This window comes from Saimiri boliviensis, chromosome 14 (genome assembly GCF_048565385.1).
Source record: "Saimiri boliviensis isolate mSaiBol1 chromosome 14, mSaiBol1.pri, whole genome shotgun sequence".
Taxonomy (NCBI): Eukaryota; Metazoa; Chordata; class Mammalia; order Primates; family Cebidae; genus Saimiri; species Saimiri boliviensis.
In genome coordinates, this window is record NC_133462.1 from 52,095,941 (window position 1) to 52,115,403 (window position 19,463).

The 19,463-nt window shown below is 37.1% G+C and overlaps 1 protein-coding gene across 1 annotated transcript in view; it reads left to right on the plus strand.

Moving 5' to 3' along the window:
• KIF14 (kinesin family member 14) overlaps positions 1–19,463 on the plus strand; it is a 70,755-nt gene that overhangs the window by 40,693 nt on the left and 10,599 nt on the right. The window contains exons 20-25 of the mRNA XM_003938246.4: positions 2,840–2,933; positions 3,682–3,811; positions 7,803–7,903; positions 12,964–13,058; positions 16,666–16,890; positions 17,067–17,251. Of these exons, the coding sequence (XP_003938295.2) occupies positions 2,840–2,933; positions 3,682–3,811; positions 7,803–7,903; positions 12,964–13,058; positions 16,666–16,890; positions 17,067–17,251 (830 nt within the window). The remainder of the gene's footprint in view (positions 1–2,839; positions 2,934–3,681; positions 3,812–7,802; positions 7,904–12,963; positions 13,059–16,665; positions 16,891–17,066; positions 17,252–19,463) is intronic.

Sequence of the window (19,463 nt, forward strand, 5' to 3'; positions counted from 1 at the left end):
GCCCGGCTAATTTTTGTATTTTTAGTAGAGACAGGGTTTTACCATGTTGGCCAGGCTGGTCTCAAACTTCTGACCTCAGGTGATCTGCCTGCCTCAGCTTCCCAAAGTGCTGGGATTACAGGTGAGAGCCACCATGCCTGGCCAAGTCCTGGGAGACTTTTGATTGCACTTTTTGGGAGTACATTTCTATGTAAAACATAGCATGTTTTCAATATAAACTTTTTTTATTATGAAACATTTTTAACAAACTAAAAAAAGAGATTGCTGAAGTAAGCCCTTATATATTTATCCGACTTCAATGATTATCAACACATGTTCAGTCTTGTTGCCACTATCCTCAAACTCTCTGCTTCCCTGGACTGTTTTGAAGCAAATCCCAGACATCATATCATTTAAGATGTACACACCTCACTGCATATCTCTAAACTAGATAAGGATTCTCCTTTTGCTCTCCCCCTCTCTCTGTCACTCTTTTAAGCATTGCCATGATACTATCACATCTAACTATATTAATGATAATTTCTTATACATCACATATTTACTCCCTATTCAAATTTCCTGGATTGTTTTATGCTTTTTTTTTTTTTTTTTTTTTTTTTTTTTACCAGTTGATTTGTTTGAATCAGGATACCAACATGATCTACACATTGTGTTTGGTAGATGTGCATTTTAGATCTCTTTTTTTTTTTTTTTTGAGACGGAGTTTCGCTCTTGTTACCCAGGCTGGAGTGCAATGGCGCGATCTCGGCTCACCGCAACCTCTGCCTCCTGGGTTCAGGCAATTCTCCTGCCTCAGCCTCCTGAGTAGCTGGGATTACAGGCACGCACCACCATGCCCAGCTATTTTTTTTGTATTTTTAGTAGAGACGGGGTTTCACCATGTTGACCAAGATGGTCTCGATCTCTTGACCTTGTGATCCACCCGCCTCGGCCTCCCAAAGTGCTGGGATTACAGGCTTGAGCCACCGCGCCCGGCCTTAGATCTCTTTTAATCTGTAAATTCACTCTTCTATTTCATCTAATAATTTGTTGAAGAAATCAGATGATTTGTCCTGTAGTTTCCTGGATTCTGGATTTCGCTGACTGTGTCTCCCTGGTATTGCTTAACAGGCTCCTGTGTTCCAGTATTCTCTAGAAAGTGTTAGTTGGACCTACAGGCCTATCATATTCAGGTTCAGTTTTTAGCAAAAATACTTGGTAGGTATGTTGTACTTTCTGTAACTTCTTTAAAATAACTTTAAAAATATTAATACTCTTTTTTTTTTTCCTTTGAGACAGAGTCTTGCTCTGCCACCCAGGCTGGAGTGCATTGGAGTGGAGTGGTGCGATCTCGGCTCACTGCAACCTCTGCCAGCCAGCTTTGAGCAACTCTCCTGCCTCAGTCTCCAGAGTAGCTGGGACAACAGGCAAGCACCACCATGCCTGGCTAATTTTTGTATTTTTAGTAGAAATGGTGTTTCACCATGTTGGCCAGGGTGGCTTTGAACTCCTGACCTCAGGTGATCTGCCTGCCTCAGCTTCCCAAAGTTGTGGGTTTACAGGTGTGAGCCACTGCATCCAGCCAATACTCTTGCCAGAGAGAAATACTTTTATTCTTCTGAGGGCCTAGACAGAGCATTACAATGGTTACTTGATTTTTTTTTATTCGTGTGAATAATGAGTATATCCTGCCAAAAAGCTATTTTTAGTGGAGAATTGGTTATAAGTTTCCATGAACAATATAGACAATGTTTACGAAAAAAATCTATTTTTTTTTTTTTTTTGAGACAAAGTATTGCTCTGTCTCACATAGGCTAGGGTGCAGTGGTGCATAGTTCACTGCAACCTCAAACTCCTGGGCTCAAGTGATCCTCTTGCCTCAGGCTCCCCAGTAGCTAGACTATAGGTACATGCCATGTCACCTGCCTATTTTATTTTATTTTATTTTATTTTATTTTTTAGAGATAGGGTGTCACTAAGTTGAAGGCCTTGAACTTCTGGCCTTCAAGTGATCCTCTTGCCTCAGCCTCCCAAAATGTTGAGATTATAGACATGGGCCACCGTGCCCAGTCAGAATCTTAAATTCAAATTAGGAGCTGGGTGCGGTGGCTTGTGCCTGTAATCCTAGCACTTTGGAAGGCTGAGGCAGGCAGATTGCTTGAGCCCAGGAGTTCAAGACCAGACTGAGCAACATGGTGAAACCCCATCTCTACAAAATATAAAAATGTTAGCTGGGTGTGGTGGCATGCACCTGTAGTCCCAGCTCCTTGGAAGGCTGAGATGGGAGATCACTTGACCCTGGGAGCTCGAGGCTGCAGTGAGCTGTGATTGAACCACTGCACTACAGCCTGGGCGACAGAGTGAGACTTTGTCTCAAAAAAAAAAAAAAAAAAAAAAAGGGAAAGTGAAATTGTGCACCGAATTATTTTCCTTTTTTACTTTAATATTCTGACATATATATGTGTGTGTGTGTATATTTAATTTTTAGACAAAATACAAAAGAATGTGATTCTATATAAGTAAGGCTATAGAATACCCAGTACTTGAAAGAATTTAGAAATGAGAAAGAAAAAAGATACCAGAAAAAAAAATCTTCATAGATATTAGAAAGAATATAATTGTCTTTGACTTATCTTTTTTATGTCAACGAATTTTCTTATATATTTCCACGAGCAAAAGACCTCATTTTATAGGAAGAATGTTTTATTTCACCTAATTACTTAAATATCACTTATCCTTCTGCAATACAGAGTTAAAACCATTCATTTAAAATCAGAAATTTGTTTTTTTAGAAATTGGTTTGCCTAATTGTTAGTGCCCATGTATGCATTTTGAATCTTTTCTATGTGCTTTGTATTAGTGCAGACAACTTGGAGCTCCCTGAAACTCTCAGTGATGATTCAGGAAGCCAATGCTATTAGCAGCAAATTGAAAACATACTATGTTTTTGGCAGGTGAGTAATTATCCTGATTATACATGTTTTAAACAAGTTGGCCTTTGTGTCATATAGTTTCTCTAAAGCCCATTCTACAACTGGAGAAACTCTCAATGATGATTCAGGAAGCCAATGCTATTAGCAGCAAATTGAAAACTTACTATGTTTTTGGCAGGTGAGTAATTAATTATCCCAATTATAAATGTTTTAAACAAGTTGGCCTTTATATCATTTAGTTTCTCTAAAATCCATTCTACAGCTGTAGGAAAGAGCTGATTTCAGAATCCCCAGTGAGAGCTCATTCTGGAGTAAGAGAGATTTCAACAATTAATATACTAGTATATTTATAAATAGAATAATTTTAGTTGTTTTAGGAATTTGCTCATTTTTTTTTTGAGCTGAAACATTAGGCTGAGGCAGGAGAAGCGCTTGAACTCAGGAGGCAGAGGTTGTAGTGAGCCGAGAGCACACCATTGCTCTCTAGCCTGGGCAACAGTGCAAGACTCTGTCTCAAAAAAAAACCAGTTTATCAGTATTCCACTGTTCAAAAGGAATTTTTTAATCAAAAATTAGAATTTTTGATTAAAAAAATTTTTTAATGTTTTTTTAATATGGTATATACTTATATGATTATTACTATAATAAAAAAACTGGAAAGACTTAATCAGTGGACACAATTTTTAGGGAAATTCTACTCTAGAAAACTCTTAGTATAAATGGATGTGTATGTTTCAGGATAATCATTTTTTGTTTGTTTTTCTTTCAGACATGATGTATCAGATAAAAGTAGTTCTGACACTTTTATTCGGGTTCGTAACCTAAAACTAGGAATCTCAACATTCTGGAGTCTGGAAAAGTTTGAATCTAAACTTGCAGCAATGAAAGAACTTTATGAGGTTTGGAATATTATTAAAATCTCTATAAGCTTTTTAAAATAAAAAGGTATAAAAGTTCAAGTATCTGCTTTTTTCATATATAAAAGCGACATATTCTCCATATAGAAAATTTGGAAAATAAAAGGCAGTCTGTCACTTCCCAAATCAACCAGTATTAACAATTATATTTTTACTTTTGCATTTAAATGGAGTTTTATTGGGTTGTTTTAATACAGTCATAGGCATAATAGAGAAATTTAATAGCTGAATCTATTGTTATAATTGTATATTTTTAAAAGTTTTACATTTAAGTTAAGGAAAGAAGAAGTTTGTTAGACATAAATCACATTACATCATTTGAAATGATCTTCCTATGCCTAATACAGGTTTTTGCGTATTTACATTTCTCCGTTGCTGTGCTTTGTGCTTCCAACTGTCTACTGCCTATTATAGTCACAACTAAAAACTCTGTACATAGTAGTTTTAAATATCTTATTTTCCCATCTTTTATTTTCCAAAATGAAACTAAAAATGTGAATACACTTTGATGCTCACCAACAAATTGCTTGCCAGAAATATTGTCATTTACCAATGTTACTAATTTGCATTTTACCGGGGTGTGTGTGTGTGTGTGTGTGTGTGTGTGTGTGTGTGTGTGTGTTTTAATAGAGACAAAGTGTTGCTATGTTACCCAGGTCTTGAACTCCTGGCTTCAAACAGTCCTCTCATCTTAGCCTCTCAAAGTGTCAAGATTACAGGCATGAGCCATTGTGTCCAACCTGTATTTTAATAACTAGTAAATCTGGCAATTTGACTCTTGTTTATTTATGGGTAAAGCATGTGTTCATGCCCTTTGAATTTTTTGTTAAATGAAATGCAGGAAATTAGCTAATACAGCTATAAAAGTTATTGATAAGCCTTTATATTTTTCGTATACATTTTTTTTCCTGATTATATCATCTTTTTTTGGTTTCATTTTGTTACGCAGGCATTTTTAATTTGGTAAATTTGAATCCATCCATTATTCCAGAGATCTTACTGAAACATTTTACAATCCCTGCATTTTCTTTTAATTAAAAAACAAAGTTCACATCTTTGAATCACATAAAATTTATTATGGTGTTTTGTAAGTGGTATGAATTTAAAGATTATGTCATTATCTAATTGTCCATAAAATTATCCCTAAAATAGTTGCAACATATATTAAATTGTTGCATTGCTACTATTTGTCAAATATGCTACCTTTAAATAATGTGACTCTATATGGAACTATATACTACTTAGATCGTTATAGTAATGAAGGTATTATATGGAAGACCTGAGAGGATGCTGCCAAATTGTAGCCTAACACTTGGATTGTTTAATGGAAAAATGAAAATAAAAGAAAACAATTAAACTCATTTTATCATTATAAGATAAAAGCAATAATGAATTAGAAATTAATAAATGTAAGTTCTTATTCTTTGAAAATATAAATGTGATTTTAGAAATGAGAAGTGGCATTTAAGTAAACATAAAGAAAACGTTTAAAAATTATATTACCTATAAAACTTTATGCTAATAAATTTGACAATTTCCTACAAAGAAGAGACTTTTTAAAACAAGATAAATTATGAAAGTTGACTTGATAGGTGAATAACCATGCAGTAATTTGAAACGTTAGTCAACAGACTGCCCTCAGGGGGGAAAAAAAAATGTGTAGGAAGAGAGGTGATAATCTCAGACACTTTTATGAGTAAGCTCTTTTAAATTGCCAGAGAACAGGTAAATCTTATTCTGTTTAAACTGTTCTAGATTAAACTATTCTAGAACATAGCAATAAATAGAAAGTATCACAGTTTTGTCTTATGATAGAATAACTGATTAAAAACAAAACAAGCAAAAACCACAAAACTGAAAAGATGACTCAAATGAGAATTACCAACCAATCTTTTTTTTTTTTTTTTTTTTTTTTTCGAGACAGAGTCTTGTTCTGTCACCCAGGCTATAGTGCAGTCATGGGTCTGGGTTCACTGCAATCTCCGCCTCCCAGGTTCAAGTGATTCTCCTGCCCTCAGCATCCCAAGTAGCTGGGACTACAGGCACATGCCATCACGACCAACTAGTTTTTGTATTTTGAGTATAGTTGAGGTTTCACCATGTTGGCCAGGTTGGTCTCGATCTCTGGACCTCCTGATCCTCCTGCCTTGGCCTCCCAAAGTGCTGGGATTACAGGCATGAGCCACTGCACCCGGCCTACCAACCAATCTTAATATGAACACAGCTATAAAAATTCTAGAAGAAATTTTAGCAGGGCCGGGCATAGTGGCTAACGCCTATAATCCCAACACTTTGGGAGGCTGAGGCTGGAGGATCACTTGAGCCCAGGAGTTCACGACTGTCTGGGTAGCATAGTTTTTGTTAGTTAGCCTGTTTGTTTTGAGATAGAGTCTTGCCCTGTTGCCCAGGCTGGAGTGCAGTGGTGCAGTCTTGGCTCACTGCAACCTCCACCTCCCAGGTTCAAGCGATTCTTGTTCCTCAGCCTCTTGAGTAGCTGAGATTACAAGTGCATGCCATCATGCCCAGCTAATTTCTGTTTGTATTTTTAGTAGAGTCGGCATTTCACCATGTTGGCCACACTGATCTCAAACTCCTGACCTCAGCTGATCTACCTACCTTGGCTTCTCAAAGTGTTGGGATTACAGATGTGAGCCACCATGCCCGGCCAACCGTTTCTTTTACAAAAATTCTAAAAATTAGACAGATGTGGTGCTGTGTGCCTGTAGTCCTAACTGCTTGGAAGGCTGAGGTGAGAGGATTGCTTGAACCTGGAAGGTCAAGGCTGCCTTCTAATCCCAGCACTTTGGGAGACTGAGGTGGGAGGATCACTTGAGCCCAGGAGTTTGATACCAACCTTGTCTCTACAAAAGAAAAAAAGAGAATCTTACACCATGAAGAAGTAGGGTTTATGCCAGAAACGCAAGGTATAAGAGAAAATCCAAAAAGGCTGAAAGGAATCATACCAAAGTATTGACAATGTTTATGCGTAAATGATGGGTTTATGAGTGGTTTTAATTTTTTTCTTTGTATTTATATGTATTAATAATTTCAGCCTGTAATCCCAGCACTTTGGGAGGCTGAGGGAGGGTGGATCACGAGGTCAGGAGATCGAGACCATCCTGGTCAACACGGTGAAACCCCGTCTCTACTTAAAATACAAAAAATTAGCTGGGCATGGTGGCGCGTGCCTGTAATCTCAGCTACTCAGGAGGTTGAGGCAGGAGAATTGCCTGAACCCAGGAGGCGGAGGTTGCGGTGAGCCGAGATCGTGCCATTGCACTCCAGCCTGGGTAACAAGAGCGAAACTCCGTCTCAAAAAAAAAAAGAAAAAGAAAATAATTTCAAAATTTTCTACAATTAATATGAATTGTTTGTGTTTTTAGAACAACAAAAGCAGTATGGAGGTCATTTGATTATGCTTACCTTGATACATACTTTAAAACCTAGTTGTTGGATTACCCTAGGTTTAACTTACATCCTGCTTTTAACCATTCATTGCAATTGTTTTAACTCATTTTTCTGTGTAATGATACTGTCTCCGAATCAAGTTCTATGTAGCATTTTGGTAGAATTGTACTTATTACTTTAAATATATAAAATGTGGATTATAATCCTGATCAATATATTCAACCAGGAAGTGATTATCTCTTAATTTTGTCAGATACTTTTATGTCTCGGCTGAGGATTTTATTGTTTGTGTTTTTATTATTCTTATAAATTCCAAGTTTATTATTCCTGAATTACTTGATGATTTCTATTGTTTTTATTAAAAGTAGATGTCTTTTAATATCCCCATCATCATATGATTGATTTTTAATTTGATCAGGAATGATTTTTTTAGACCTATCAGATAATATATATAATCTTGCTAATTTTATGGTTTAAATGTAACAAAGGATTTAATCTTTTTTTCTTAGTTGCTAAACATTTTTCACCCCAAATTAACTGAAACTGTATATTGTATTTTTCTTAGAGTAACGGTAGTAACAGGGGTGAAGATGTCTTTTGTGATCCTGAAGACGAATGGGAACCCGACATTACAGATGCAGCAGTTTCTTCACTTTCTAAAAGGAGGTAAAGACATTTTTGTTACTGGTTTTCTTGCTCTCTCTGTGTGTGTGTGTGTGTGTGTGTGTGTGTGTGTGTGTGTGTAAATTGTATTATTTTAAAAGAACTATTGTCATGATAGATATATCTGGACAAAGAAACCAGAAATAAAAAAGGAATAGTATGTTAATGGTCATTATAGCACTTAGGGCATTAAATGGTTTATTAGTCAGTTATAAGATAAACCAAATTTTGTTGTTTCATCATGTAAGTCTTAAGGGCAACATAGGGTAGCACAAATTAAGTTTTCCCTAAAAATGAGTAGTATTTATTACTTTTAAATTACCTTTCTCAAGAACTTGGCGTCTTCTATAATATTTTCTTTTAAGTTACAGAATTTTAAATGCAGTGAAGTTAGTATGAACTTTATGAAAGAATAAATCATGGTGATAGACCACTTCTATATATAACAAATGTTGCTTATTAACTCGATACATAAAAGACTTCCATGGTGAATAATAGATGCTTTTCAAGGAAAAACTAGTTCCGCTTAGACCTCAGATGCTTAGATTATATAGAGAAGCAAAATGGTATCATGGAAAGGCCTTGGAGCCAATTTAGCCTCCTAGTTTGGTCTGGTTTTTAAGCAAATGTTTCTTTGATGACTACTGTCTGCCATGCCCTGAGGAAGCAAAGATGAATACAAACTATCCCCTGTCCTGAAAGGCCAGGAATTGAGGAAAGCAGAGGCAGGAGCAGCTGACAAAAACCTGAACTGAGGCTGGACAGAATTTTAAATGCAGGGAAGAGGAAAGTCGAGTTTTCTGCTTATTCAGGCTGCAGAATCAATAGGATGTGGAGACTGGCTATGGGGCTGAAGGTGTGAGGGGTGCAAGGATGTCTCCTGGTTTTAAATTGGGTGACTGCCAGGGGGGAAGTGGTGTTGCCTGAGATGGAGCATAAGAGGAGTTTAATCTTAAATACGAAGAATTCGAGGTATTCTCAAGGGACATCCAGGTGTATATTCAGGTTTAGAACTTTGGTGGATGGAGCTGGGGATTTTCAGGATATAAGGGTCAATAGTATTCATCTGTCAGTGAAAGCATTGTTGTTATTAACAGCATTTATTAAATACTTACTAAGCCTTGTCTCAGCTAGTACTCACCAGAAACTATGAAGTAGATATTATCATCACCCTCATTTTACAGATGAAGAAACTGAGAATTTAGAGACGTTAAGTGATGTGTGCAAAGTCACAGCACTGATAAAAGGAAGAGCTGGTACTCAGATCTGAGTTTGGGTGACTCCAAAGCTCCTGATTTTCTTAATTGCTATGCCATATTGCCTCTTCATTGCATATGAAAGAGTAGCATCCTCTATTTAAGCGAATTGTTTTATGTTTTCTTAAACCTCATTGCCTTTAGCTGCAGATCAGGATCCATTTGGGTTTCTTTTTTTTTTTTTTTTTTTTTTTGAGATGGAGTTTCACTCTTGTTGCCCAGGCTGGAGTGCAATAGCACGATCTAGGCTCACCGCAGCTTCCGTCTCCCAGGTTAAAGCGATTTATCTGCCTCAGCCTCCCAAGTAGCTGGGATTACAGGCATGGGCTACCACACCCGGCTAATTTTGTTAGTAGAGACGGGGTTTCCCCAGGCTGGTCTTGAACTCCCGACCTCAGGTGATCCACCCGCTTTGGCCTCTCAAAGTGCTGGGATTACAGGCATGAGCCACTGCACCCAGCCTCCATTTGGGTTTCTAAATCGTTTTAGGCCTATAGCATTGTTTTTGACTTGGCTTATTTTAAACTCATTTATAATTTTCCTTAAAGAGTTGAAACTATTTTATGGCAACTTTCCCCCTATTATTTCTGCTTTGTCACATGCTAACCTCTAAGCTACAATAAGAAATTGCTAACACATAATAAGCATTATTCTGAATGAAATGCAATGTTTTTCTTTTACACAGAAATGAGCTCCTTGAGTGTAGGGAACATGTCTGTAAAAAGGTCACAAGCTCTGTTATCTGGGTCCTGAGTTCTAATCTATGTGCAGTGTGGTCATGGACAAGTGACATTACATCTCTAAGCTTCAGTTTTCTCATCTAAAATGAAGACAGTCATATATACCTACTTTATAGGGATTTATCATTAAGATTAAATGAGGTCCTATGTATAGAGCATCTGCTGCTCCTGCTATGTCTACTGTGACCACCATGACTGACAACATGGGACTGATGATCATGTTGCAGTTGTTACAAGGATTAGAGACAGTACATATAAAGCTCCTCTTACAGTGGGTGGGCATTCAATAAATGGCAGCTCTGATTATTATTGGATGCTTAATATATATTGAATAAAATTAAATCTTAGAATACAGAGAAGATATGGTTTCTGTCCAATACTGGTAACAGATGATAGTATCTTCAAGTGATTTGTCTTGAGGACTTGACAGAGCTGGTCTCTGGCACTGAAGTGAGCTAAAAATGATCCTTAGGTGAAATTGGGTAGATAGAGCTTGAGATATTTAAGCCAACCTAGAATAACATAAACCTCGCCAAAATTTAAACCAAACCAACAAATTCATCAGAGAATGATTTATGACTATCTTTGGATTTTAGGATTACTAGTGTTGTATTTTTTTTTTTATTATAAACAGATTTAAACTTTGTATATTTAGAAATGTAAATCACGATATGATCATTGATAATTAATGAGCATTAAACTTTTAGCCTACTGAATGTTGGTAATTTACATCTTATTTTCTGTTAACTTTTAAGTAATAATAGGAAATTAGCAGAAGTTTAAAATGTTATCAAAAATCAAAACATCTCAATATGTTCTAAGATTTTGAAATTGGGTATTTTCATTTGACAGAGATTTTTGGGAACTTCTATAATTTAAAAGTACCATATTTTTAAAAAATGAATTGCTCTTAGTCTGAGACCTTGTATATGAAGTTTCAGCCTTGTAAGAATGTTTATGACAGAATTCCAAACTCTTGAGAATACCTGCAGGTAATGGAAACAGTGACAGATTCTTAATTATAGAACTTCTACTGGGCAATGATATGCCACAGTTGTTCTGCAATAAAATAGACTGGTTGGGCTCCCTATAAATTTTGATATATACTGTTGACAGTTAAAAGTAAATTTCCTCCTGAGGTTAGGTAAAAGCTCTTTGAAAGGAATATGACAAGCATTTTATTTGGATTTAAACATTGTTTAACTATGATATTGTTGCAAGAATAACTGTTTTACTAGTTTAGATTTGCTGTAATAATAGTAATTATATACCCTTTTTCACCCCAGTAGAAAAACTGTAATATTTGAGAATTGATATTTTCTTTCCCTTTTATCAGTCCTATTTCTGTGTGTGTGTGTGTGTGTTTGTAGGAGTTCATGGGGTCAATTTTATATTTGAAATATTTAGGCTGCTATTGATAGAATGCTTTGGCTGAATAATCTTTTCAACAAATAGTATTTTTCTTTGAGTGGCCAACAGTAGTAGAGAGTTCTGTTAGGAAAAATGCTTCAAAGGATCCACTCAATTTAGATTTAGATCACTGGTTGAGTAGTTTCATTGACATAGGAGTTGGAGTTTGGTTTTAGAAAATTTATAGATGAATGTCAATATAGAGGTAGGCTGCTTTCTCCAGTGGCAGAAAGGGTAGCCTCTGTTTTCAAGAAGCAGACAGAAAGAAAATAACACCTTAGACAGTCAAGCAAACTCAAAGCAGAAGTGGGACATTTTTACATGCTGAGAAAAAAGAGGTCAGCAAAAAGAGCAATTGGAGATAGAAACATTTCTTCCATTTGTCCAACTGCTGCACTTCACAGGTATTATGCTTTACACACAGTGTAGCAGATGCTTACTTAAATGTTTGTTTACCTAAATCACATCCCTGTTTAAAATCTTTCCTTGAAACATTGAGTACACATGGACACAAAGAAGTGAACAATAGATACCAGGGCCTATTTGAGGGTGGTAGGTAGGAGGAAGGTGAGGGTTGAACAACTGTTTAATACCATCAGGTATTACGCCTGTTACCTATGTGACAAAATTATCTGTAGACCAAACCCCCACAGCATGAAATTTACCCATGTAACGAACCTGCACATGTATCCCTTAATCCTAAAATAAAAGTTGGAGAGAAAATAAATAAATCCTAACTTGGCCACTTAAAAAAATAAGATAAAATCCTTCTCTGGATAATTTGCTCAGGATAAAATCCCAGCTTTATTGACATACAAAGACCACCTCAAGCTGGCCCCTGCGCATCTCCCAGCCTCATCCCTTGCTGCCCTCTCTCTTACATCATGGGCGGCAGCCCTTCTGAACCTTGTTTGGTTCTGGGAATTCATTTATCATCAAGTCTTCCTTCCTGTTGCTTGTGTCTGAGACACTATTCCCTGCTTCCCAGGCCTGCCCTCTGGCTTTTACTCATCCTTGAGGATCCCTGCTCCAAGGAGGCCCCCCTGACTTCTTGGGCCAGGTCAAGTTCTTTTATAGAGTCTACCTCAACACTCTATGCCTTCATCACATTCATCACTTTATTGCAATTATTTGCCTAATTGATCTCTTTTGTTCTGCCTAGGACAGTGCCGATAGACAGTAAAATTCTTTTTTTTTTTTTTTTTTTTGAGACGGAGTTTCGATCTTGTTACCCAGGCTGGAGTGCAATGGCGCGATCTCGGCTCACCGCAGCCTCCGCCTCCTGGGTTCAGGCAATTCTCCTGCCTCAGCCTCCTGAGTAGCTGGGATTACAGGCATGCACCACCATGCCCAGCTAATTTTTTGAATTTTTAGTAGAGATGGGGTTTCACCCTGTTGACCAGGATGGTCTCGATCTCTCGACCTCGTGATCCACCCACCTCGGCCTCCCAAAGTGCTGGGATTACAGGCTTGAGCCACGGCGCCCAGCTGACAGTAAAATTCTTACTCAATTAACCAAATGAATTTTTCCTTTGATGAAAATTTTTAATGAAAAACACATATGAATGTCCATTTTCTTAGAGAACTTATAAATATTCTTAATATTTATTATCCCATGTGGTATAGCACTACTAATCTTATGGTTTGTCTTTTTCAGGAGCAGGAGTTTGATGAAGAATAGAAGAATTTCTGGTTGTTTACATGATATACAAGTCCACCCAATTAAGAATTTGCATTCTTCACATTCATCAGGTATTTTTTTTTCCACATTTTTTGTATAACGAGAAAAGCATTAAATCCTAGCTTTACCGTTATTTTTTTTTTTATCCTTGTGCAAATCATTTCATTTCCTGGAAGCCTCCATTTCCTCTAAAATGAGGAGGTTGGATCAACAGTCCCTTCCGCTTCAAAAATTCTGTGCTCTGTATAATTTATTTCAGAGTCTTTTAGTAGAGTAATTCAAATGTGGAAGACGTGTATGTTCCGAAATATATGAGAATATTACTTCCTTATAAGTGAAAAAAAGCAAAGTGCAGCAGATTATGTATTATATTCTATCATTTGTGTGAGGAGGAGAAAAAAGAAGATGTGGACATAGATGCTTGTAAATGAATAAGATCTCTCTGGAGAACTACACCAAAACCCCAAAGTGCTGGTTGTACATGAGAGGGGGGTTAGGGACAGGACAGGAAGGAAGACACCCTTTTCACTGCAAACCCTTCTTCTGAATTTTGTATAATGATCTATGTATCATCTACCCCAAAATTATTTTATTTTTAAAGTTAAGGAAGTATTCCTCTGAATAATTATTTTGTGCCAATACTTATTATAATGTTAGTTTATCTGTAGAAGGAGAGGATACACTGTAAATTTTGTATGGTGTAACTACCTTTAATAATTACAATTTAAATACTACTACCTGCCAGGCCAGGCTCAGTAGCTCACACCTGTAATCCCAGCACTTTGGGAGGCCAAGGTGGACGGATCACCTGAGGTCAGGAGTTCAAGACCAGCCTGACCAAGATGGAGAAACCCTGTCTCTACTAAAAATATAAAATTAGCCGGGCATTATGGCATATGTCTGTAATCCCAGCTACTTGGGACGCTGAGGCAGGAGAATGGCTTGAACCCAGGAGGCGGCGGTTGCAATGAGCCAGATTGCACCATTGCACTCCAGCCTGGGCAACAAGAGTAAAACTCTGTCTCAAAAAAAAAAAAAAAATTACTACCTGCTAACAATAGACTACTATGTAACAATGAAGAAGAGGGAATGACTGAGTCACACAAAACCTGGATGAATTCCAGAAACATAACTGAGTGAAAGAAGCCAGATCCAAAAGAGTACATACTACATGATTCCTTTGATATGAAGTTCAAGGACAGGCAAACTAAACCATGGTGACCAAAGCCAGAGTAGTTTAGAATTGAATAGTGGTTACCTCTGTTGGGAGTTACTAACTAGGAAGAAGAAACCTATTGAATTGGGATGGGATGGTGGAAATGTTGTATACAGTACATTGAGCTAAGTGGGGGTTACAGATGTATGCATATATTTAAAAAATCCGTACACTTAAGATATATGCACTTTACATATACTTAGTAAACAATAATTTTAAACTAATTACATAACATAATGTATTTGATAAAGGTCCTGATGGAATATGAGGGCCGTAAAAGGTGTTATATCTCATCTTGACTTTAAATTTTAGAAATTAGAATTTCTTTCAGTAAGATAATTATGATCCTACTACTTATTTAATCTAAGGTAGATTAAAATATGCTGTGGGTTTTTTATTACTAGCAAAATAAGATGTATATCTGTGGTAACAACTTATTTATTCAGTATTATTTGAGTAGATATTTTACAAAAATAATTTTAAGGAAAGTCAGAGATAGAAAAGGTCTTTGCTTATTTGCAGTTTGCAAAGACAGAAATGGAAACCCACATGTGAACTTAGTAGTACCCCATCTGGGCAGCTGGGAGTGGTGGAAAGGGGACCAGGCCTGGGAGTGAGGGGCTGTACCCCACCATCTAGCACTTTCCAGCTTTGGGAAGTTGAGCAACTATCTTAACTTCTAAATTAAGGACCGTATTTTGCCTGTATTTTTGCAGGTCTTTCTAAAATGTTTTTGTTGGATTTTGGAATACATTAATACAATTATCTTCTTAAATAGAGAATATATTTAAGAATGTAATAATAACTGTTCTCAATGACTGTGATATAGTCATTATCATCATAATGATACTGAGTCACCGTTACTGTACTGTAGCTTTGGGTTTTGTAGCTTTTCTTTTTTCTCTTTCCAAACCAAACTCTTACTAGTTCTAGTTTTTTTTTTTTAACATCCACCACCCTATGCCTTTATTCTACCTCCTTTTAGTTTGCTGCTTTTAGACATCTATAAAGTGGACCAGAAAACTTAATCTTGCCTTAAATAAGAATCATTATACTCATATATTAGCACTCCAGGATAAGGTTATTTCCAGGGGCTCTGAATGAGCTCTTTGAAGCTTTTCATTTACTCCTGGTTTAGACAGTACTTAGAAAATCCATTTCCCAGAGATGTGCTATATTAACTGTATATAATCAGTTGGTTTTAGCCATCTTGATTGTAATATAACTTGAGGAGGAACTATTATAAAGTAGAGGTACTGAGACATTACTGTTGTTTGTTTGTTTGTTTGTTTTTGAGACAGAGTTTCACTTTTTGCCCAGGCTGGAGTGCAATGGCGGGATCTTGGCTCGCTGCAATCCACCTCCTAGATTCAAGCGATTCTCCTGCCTCAGCCTCCTGAGTAGCTGGAATTACAGGTGCCCACCACATGTCCAGCTAGTTTTGTATTTTTAGTAGAGACAGAGTTTCACCATGTTGGTCAGGCTGGTCTCGAACTCCTGACCTCAGGTGATCTGCCCAACTTGGCCTCCCAAAGTGCTGGGAGCCACCGCGCCTGGCTGAGACATTACTTTTAATATAGTTTATCATTGTTTACTTTTCCAGTTTATGGATCCAATTAAATTTCTAATTTTATTTTCTGTAACTGTCATTGGTTTCATCAGTTACAGTTCTTCCAGTGTTAGAGAAAATTAATCCCACTAGACATAGTGGCACATGCTTGTAGTCCCATCTACTGTGAAGGCTGAGGCCAAGGGATTGCTTGAGTCCGGGAGTTTGAGGCTCAGTGTACTGTGATCACGCTTGTGAGTAGCCACTACATCCCAGCCTGGGCAACATAGCAAGACCCTGTATTTTAAAAAAGAAAGAAAGAGAGAGAAAGAAAGGAAAGAAAATTAATCCCTACCAAAAAGTAAGAGATTAAATCAGTGGTTATATGGGATATATGGATTCTCTCGTCTCATAGTGCAGTCGAGAAGCTACTAAATCTATGGATTGATGCTACTGAGAGGTTAATTGATCCCTGCATGGAATTATGTTTTCACTTTGGCATATAGAAATCAAGCTGAATTGAAATAAGTATAGCCTACTTTGAATTTATTGATCAGTGATCCTATAATATTCTTGCATTAAAACATTTGTTTGAAAGTATTATGCCTGAACATTTTTGGAAGAGAAATAGCAACAGAGGGGTAGTTTCTGCAAAATTAACATTATGGAGCACCCTGGAAATCAACATATGCAAGTACAGCATGGAAGATATACTTTCAAGTATAGCATAGCATATGGTGTTGTAGATACTAATATTTTTTTTCCTAATTCCACAACGAATACAAAAATGCTTTCTTGTTGTAATACATTCAAATAATACAAAAGTACATAAAGTAAGGATCTGTTTTTTTTTTTTTTTAAAGTATTATTCCTGAAAAACAAGGCTTAAAATGACTATTTTCTGTTGATGTAGGTTTAATGGACAAATCAAATACCATTTACTCAAATTTGGCAGAGTCATTTCTTCCTGGAATTTGCAAAGAATTGATTGGTTCTTCATTAGATTTTCTTGGACAGAGTTATGATGAAGAAAGAACTATAGCAGATAGCCTAATGAATAGTTTTCTTAAAATTTATAATGGGCTACTTGCCATTGCCAAGGCTCACGAAGAACAAGATGAAGAAAGTCAAGATAACTGTAAGAAATCCCACTGCTTTTGTTAACTCACATAAATAATTATTTTCTGCACATTGCACTTGGTTTTGAATGATTATTTGGCACATCTGGCATGCATCTTTTAACTGTGTCAAAATGTTTTAATATGATCGTATAGGAGTTATTTTATTTGGATATTATTTCTTGTCCTTTCAAAGTGTTTTCTTCTGATCGAGCAACCCAGGCACTTACTATTCAGACTGCATGTGCTTTTGAGCAGCTAGTGGTGCTGATGAAACACTGGCTGAGTGATTTACTGCCTTGTACCAACATAGCAAGACTTGAGGATGAACTGAGACAAGAAGTTAAAAAACTGGGAGGCTACTTACAGTTATTTTTGCAGGTAAATTGATTTGCTTAGTATCATTTGAAGGATTCATTTGTTTAATAATTATTTATCGACTTTTTACTCTCTGTATCTTCCCCCAAATTAGCTCAGTATGATTTTCAAAAGTACATTCTGTTTTGAAGTCCTGAGACAGTGGACATCTGTAATTGATTTATTGAACAAAGACTTAAATGGCTTTCTATGTACGAGTAGTCCTAAGTGATTTACAAATATTAACTCATTTAATTCTTCTAACAACCCCAGCATTGGGCACTGTTGTTATCACCGTCTTGTGGATGAGGAAATGGAGGCACAGGGAAAATAAATATTCCATCCAGTGTTACCTAACTAGTAAATGACTGAGTTGGATTTGGACCCAGGCAGTCTTGGGCCCAGGTAATGCTCTACCATTATACCATGCTGGCCCTCAAGAAGGGATACTGGGAAGAGAGACAGAGTCTTGCTCTGGGGATGGGATTGGGTTTCAACTCATGCTGAATTGGCCACATTCCTGCTGACACAGAGACAAATAATTTTGTTTTCCTGCTTGTCTTGTATCAGATAAGATTAGGTTTGGCTGTGAGAAGTAAGATAAAAGCTATTCTCTCTCACATAAAATCTAGAGGTAGACCTGGTGACTCTGCTCCAGAGTCCTCAGGATCCAGGTTCCTCCCAGTACTCCCCTCCACCATGCCCAGAGTGTAGCCCCTGATTTCATGACCCACCATGGAGGAGCCCACCTGAGCTCAGTGCAGTGAGGTGGAAGAAGTGGTGCGAAAGATAGGGCCAAGTTTGCCTTCTTTTAAGGGAAGTTTCTGGAAATCACCATATGCCACATCTATTTATATATCTTTGGCTAGAACTTTATCATTTGACTACATCTGGCTGCAAGTATCATGAGGAAATGTACTTTTTTGTTGTTTTTTAAAATTCTGGGCACTTATGTGCCTAGCCAAAAAATCAAGGGATCTATGAAAGAAGTGGAAAATTGATATTGGAGAATACTTAGTCATCTACAAAGTAGCAAATTCCTTCATAAAAATTCCTTGAATGTACAAAAGGAGCAGATAAGAAAATAATGGCTGAGTACAGTGGCTCATGCCTGTAATCCGAGCACTTCGGGAGGTTGACGCAGGAGGATCAGTTAAGCCTAGGAGTTTGAGACCAGCCTGGGCAACATAGTGAATAATAACAACTATCCAACTTGTTGGATACTCTGTCTCTAAAAAAAATGTAAAAAGAGTTAGCCAGCTGTGGTGACGTGTACCTGTGGTCCCAGCTACTTGGGAGGCTGAGGTGGGAGGATTGCTTGAGCCCAAGAGGTCAAGGCTGCAGTGAGCCATGATTGCACCATTGCACTCCAGCCTGGATGACAGAGTGAGATCATGTCTCAAAAAATAATAATAATAAAAAAAAAAACAATTTTAAAAAGAAAATGTTAACAGGATTAGATTTCACTTTTTAAAAAGGATAATTAGACTGTATAACAAAATGTTCTAGAACATTTGGACAAATTTTATGTTATAGTGCTTACCAAAAGACTTTCCATATTCTGTTATTGCCGTAGAATTTTTGTTGTGTCAAATACTTCCTGAATGGGCTAATTACTAGCTGGGATATGGAAATCTTGAGCCGATCTAACTAGTAAGCTTGAAATCAGATTATTGTTTTTAATGTCCATTATTCTCCCTCAGGAGGATTTTCTAGGTCTCCCCAAGACTTGGTTGGGCACCTGTCTTATTTGCTTCTCTAATAACCCTGAACTTCACCTGTTAGGCCTTTTAATATAACATGTATTTTATAAGCCTGTACATCTCAATAGACAGTTAGCTCTGAGAAGGTAGAGGACTGTGGGTGTCTTTTTTCACAGGGCCTCATATGATAGATGTTTGGTTGGATACTTGTTATTAAATTAATTATAAATTCATATGGGATGAAGGATCACTTTGGATACAGGTAATGAGGAATTAGGAATGACTAAGACGGCGGGTGAGGGGGAACGGTGGACTGCAAACAGGTGTGGATGAGGTAGTAGATGAAGGAGAATTTCTGACAGCATAGAACCATGAAAATGAAACGTAGGATTGGCCAGAGAGCAGAGCTAGAGAGCCAGAAGCGAAGGGTGTGACTTAAGTTTGAGCCTAGAAAAGGAAGCTTGTTGAAGGATGGCCAGTGCTCAGTTGGCTCTCAGCTTTTAGAGGCAGTACTAGAATAGTGGCAGAACACA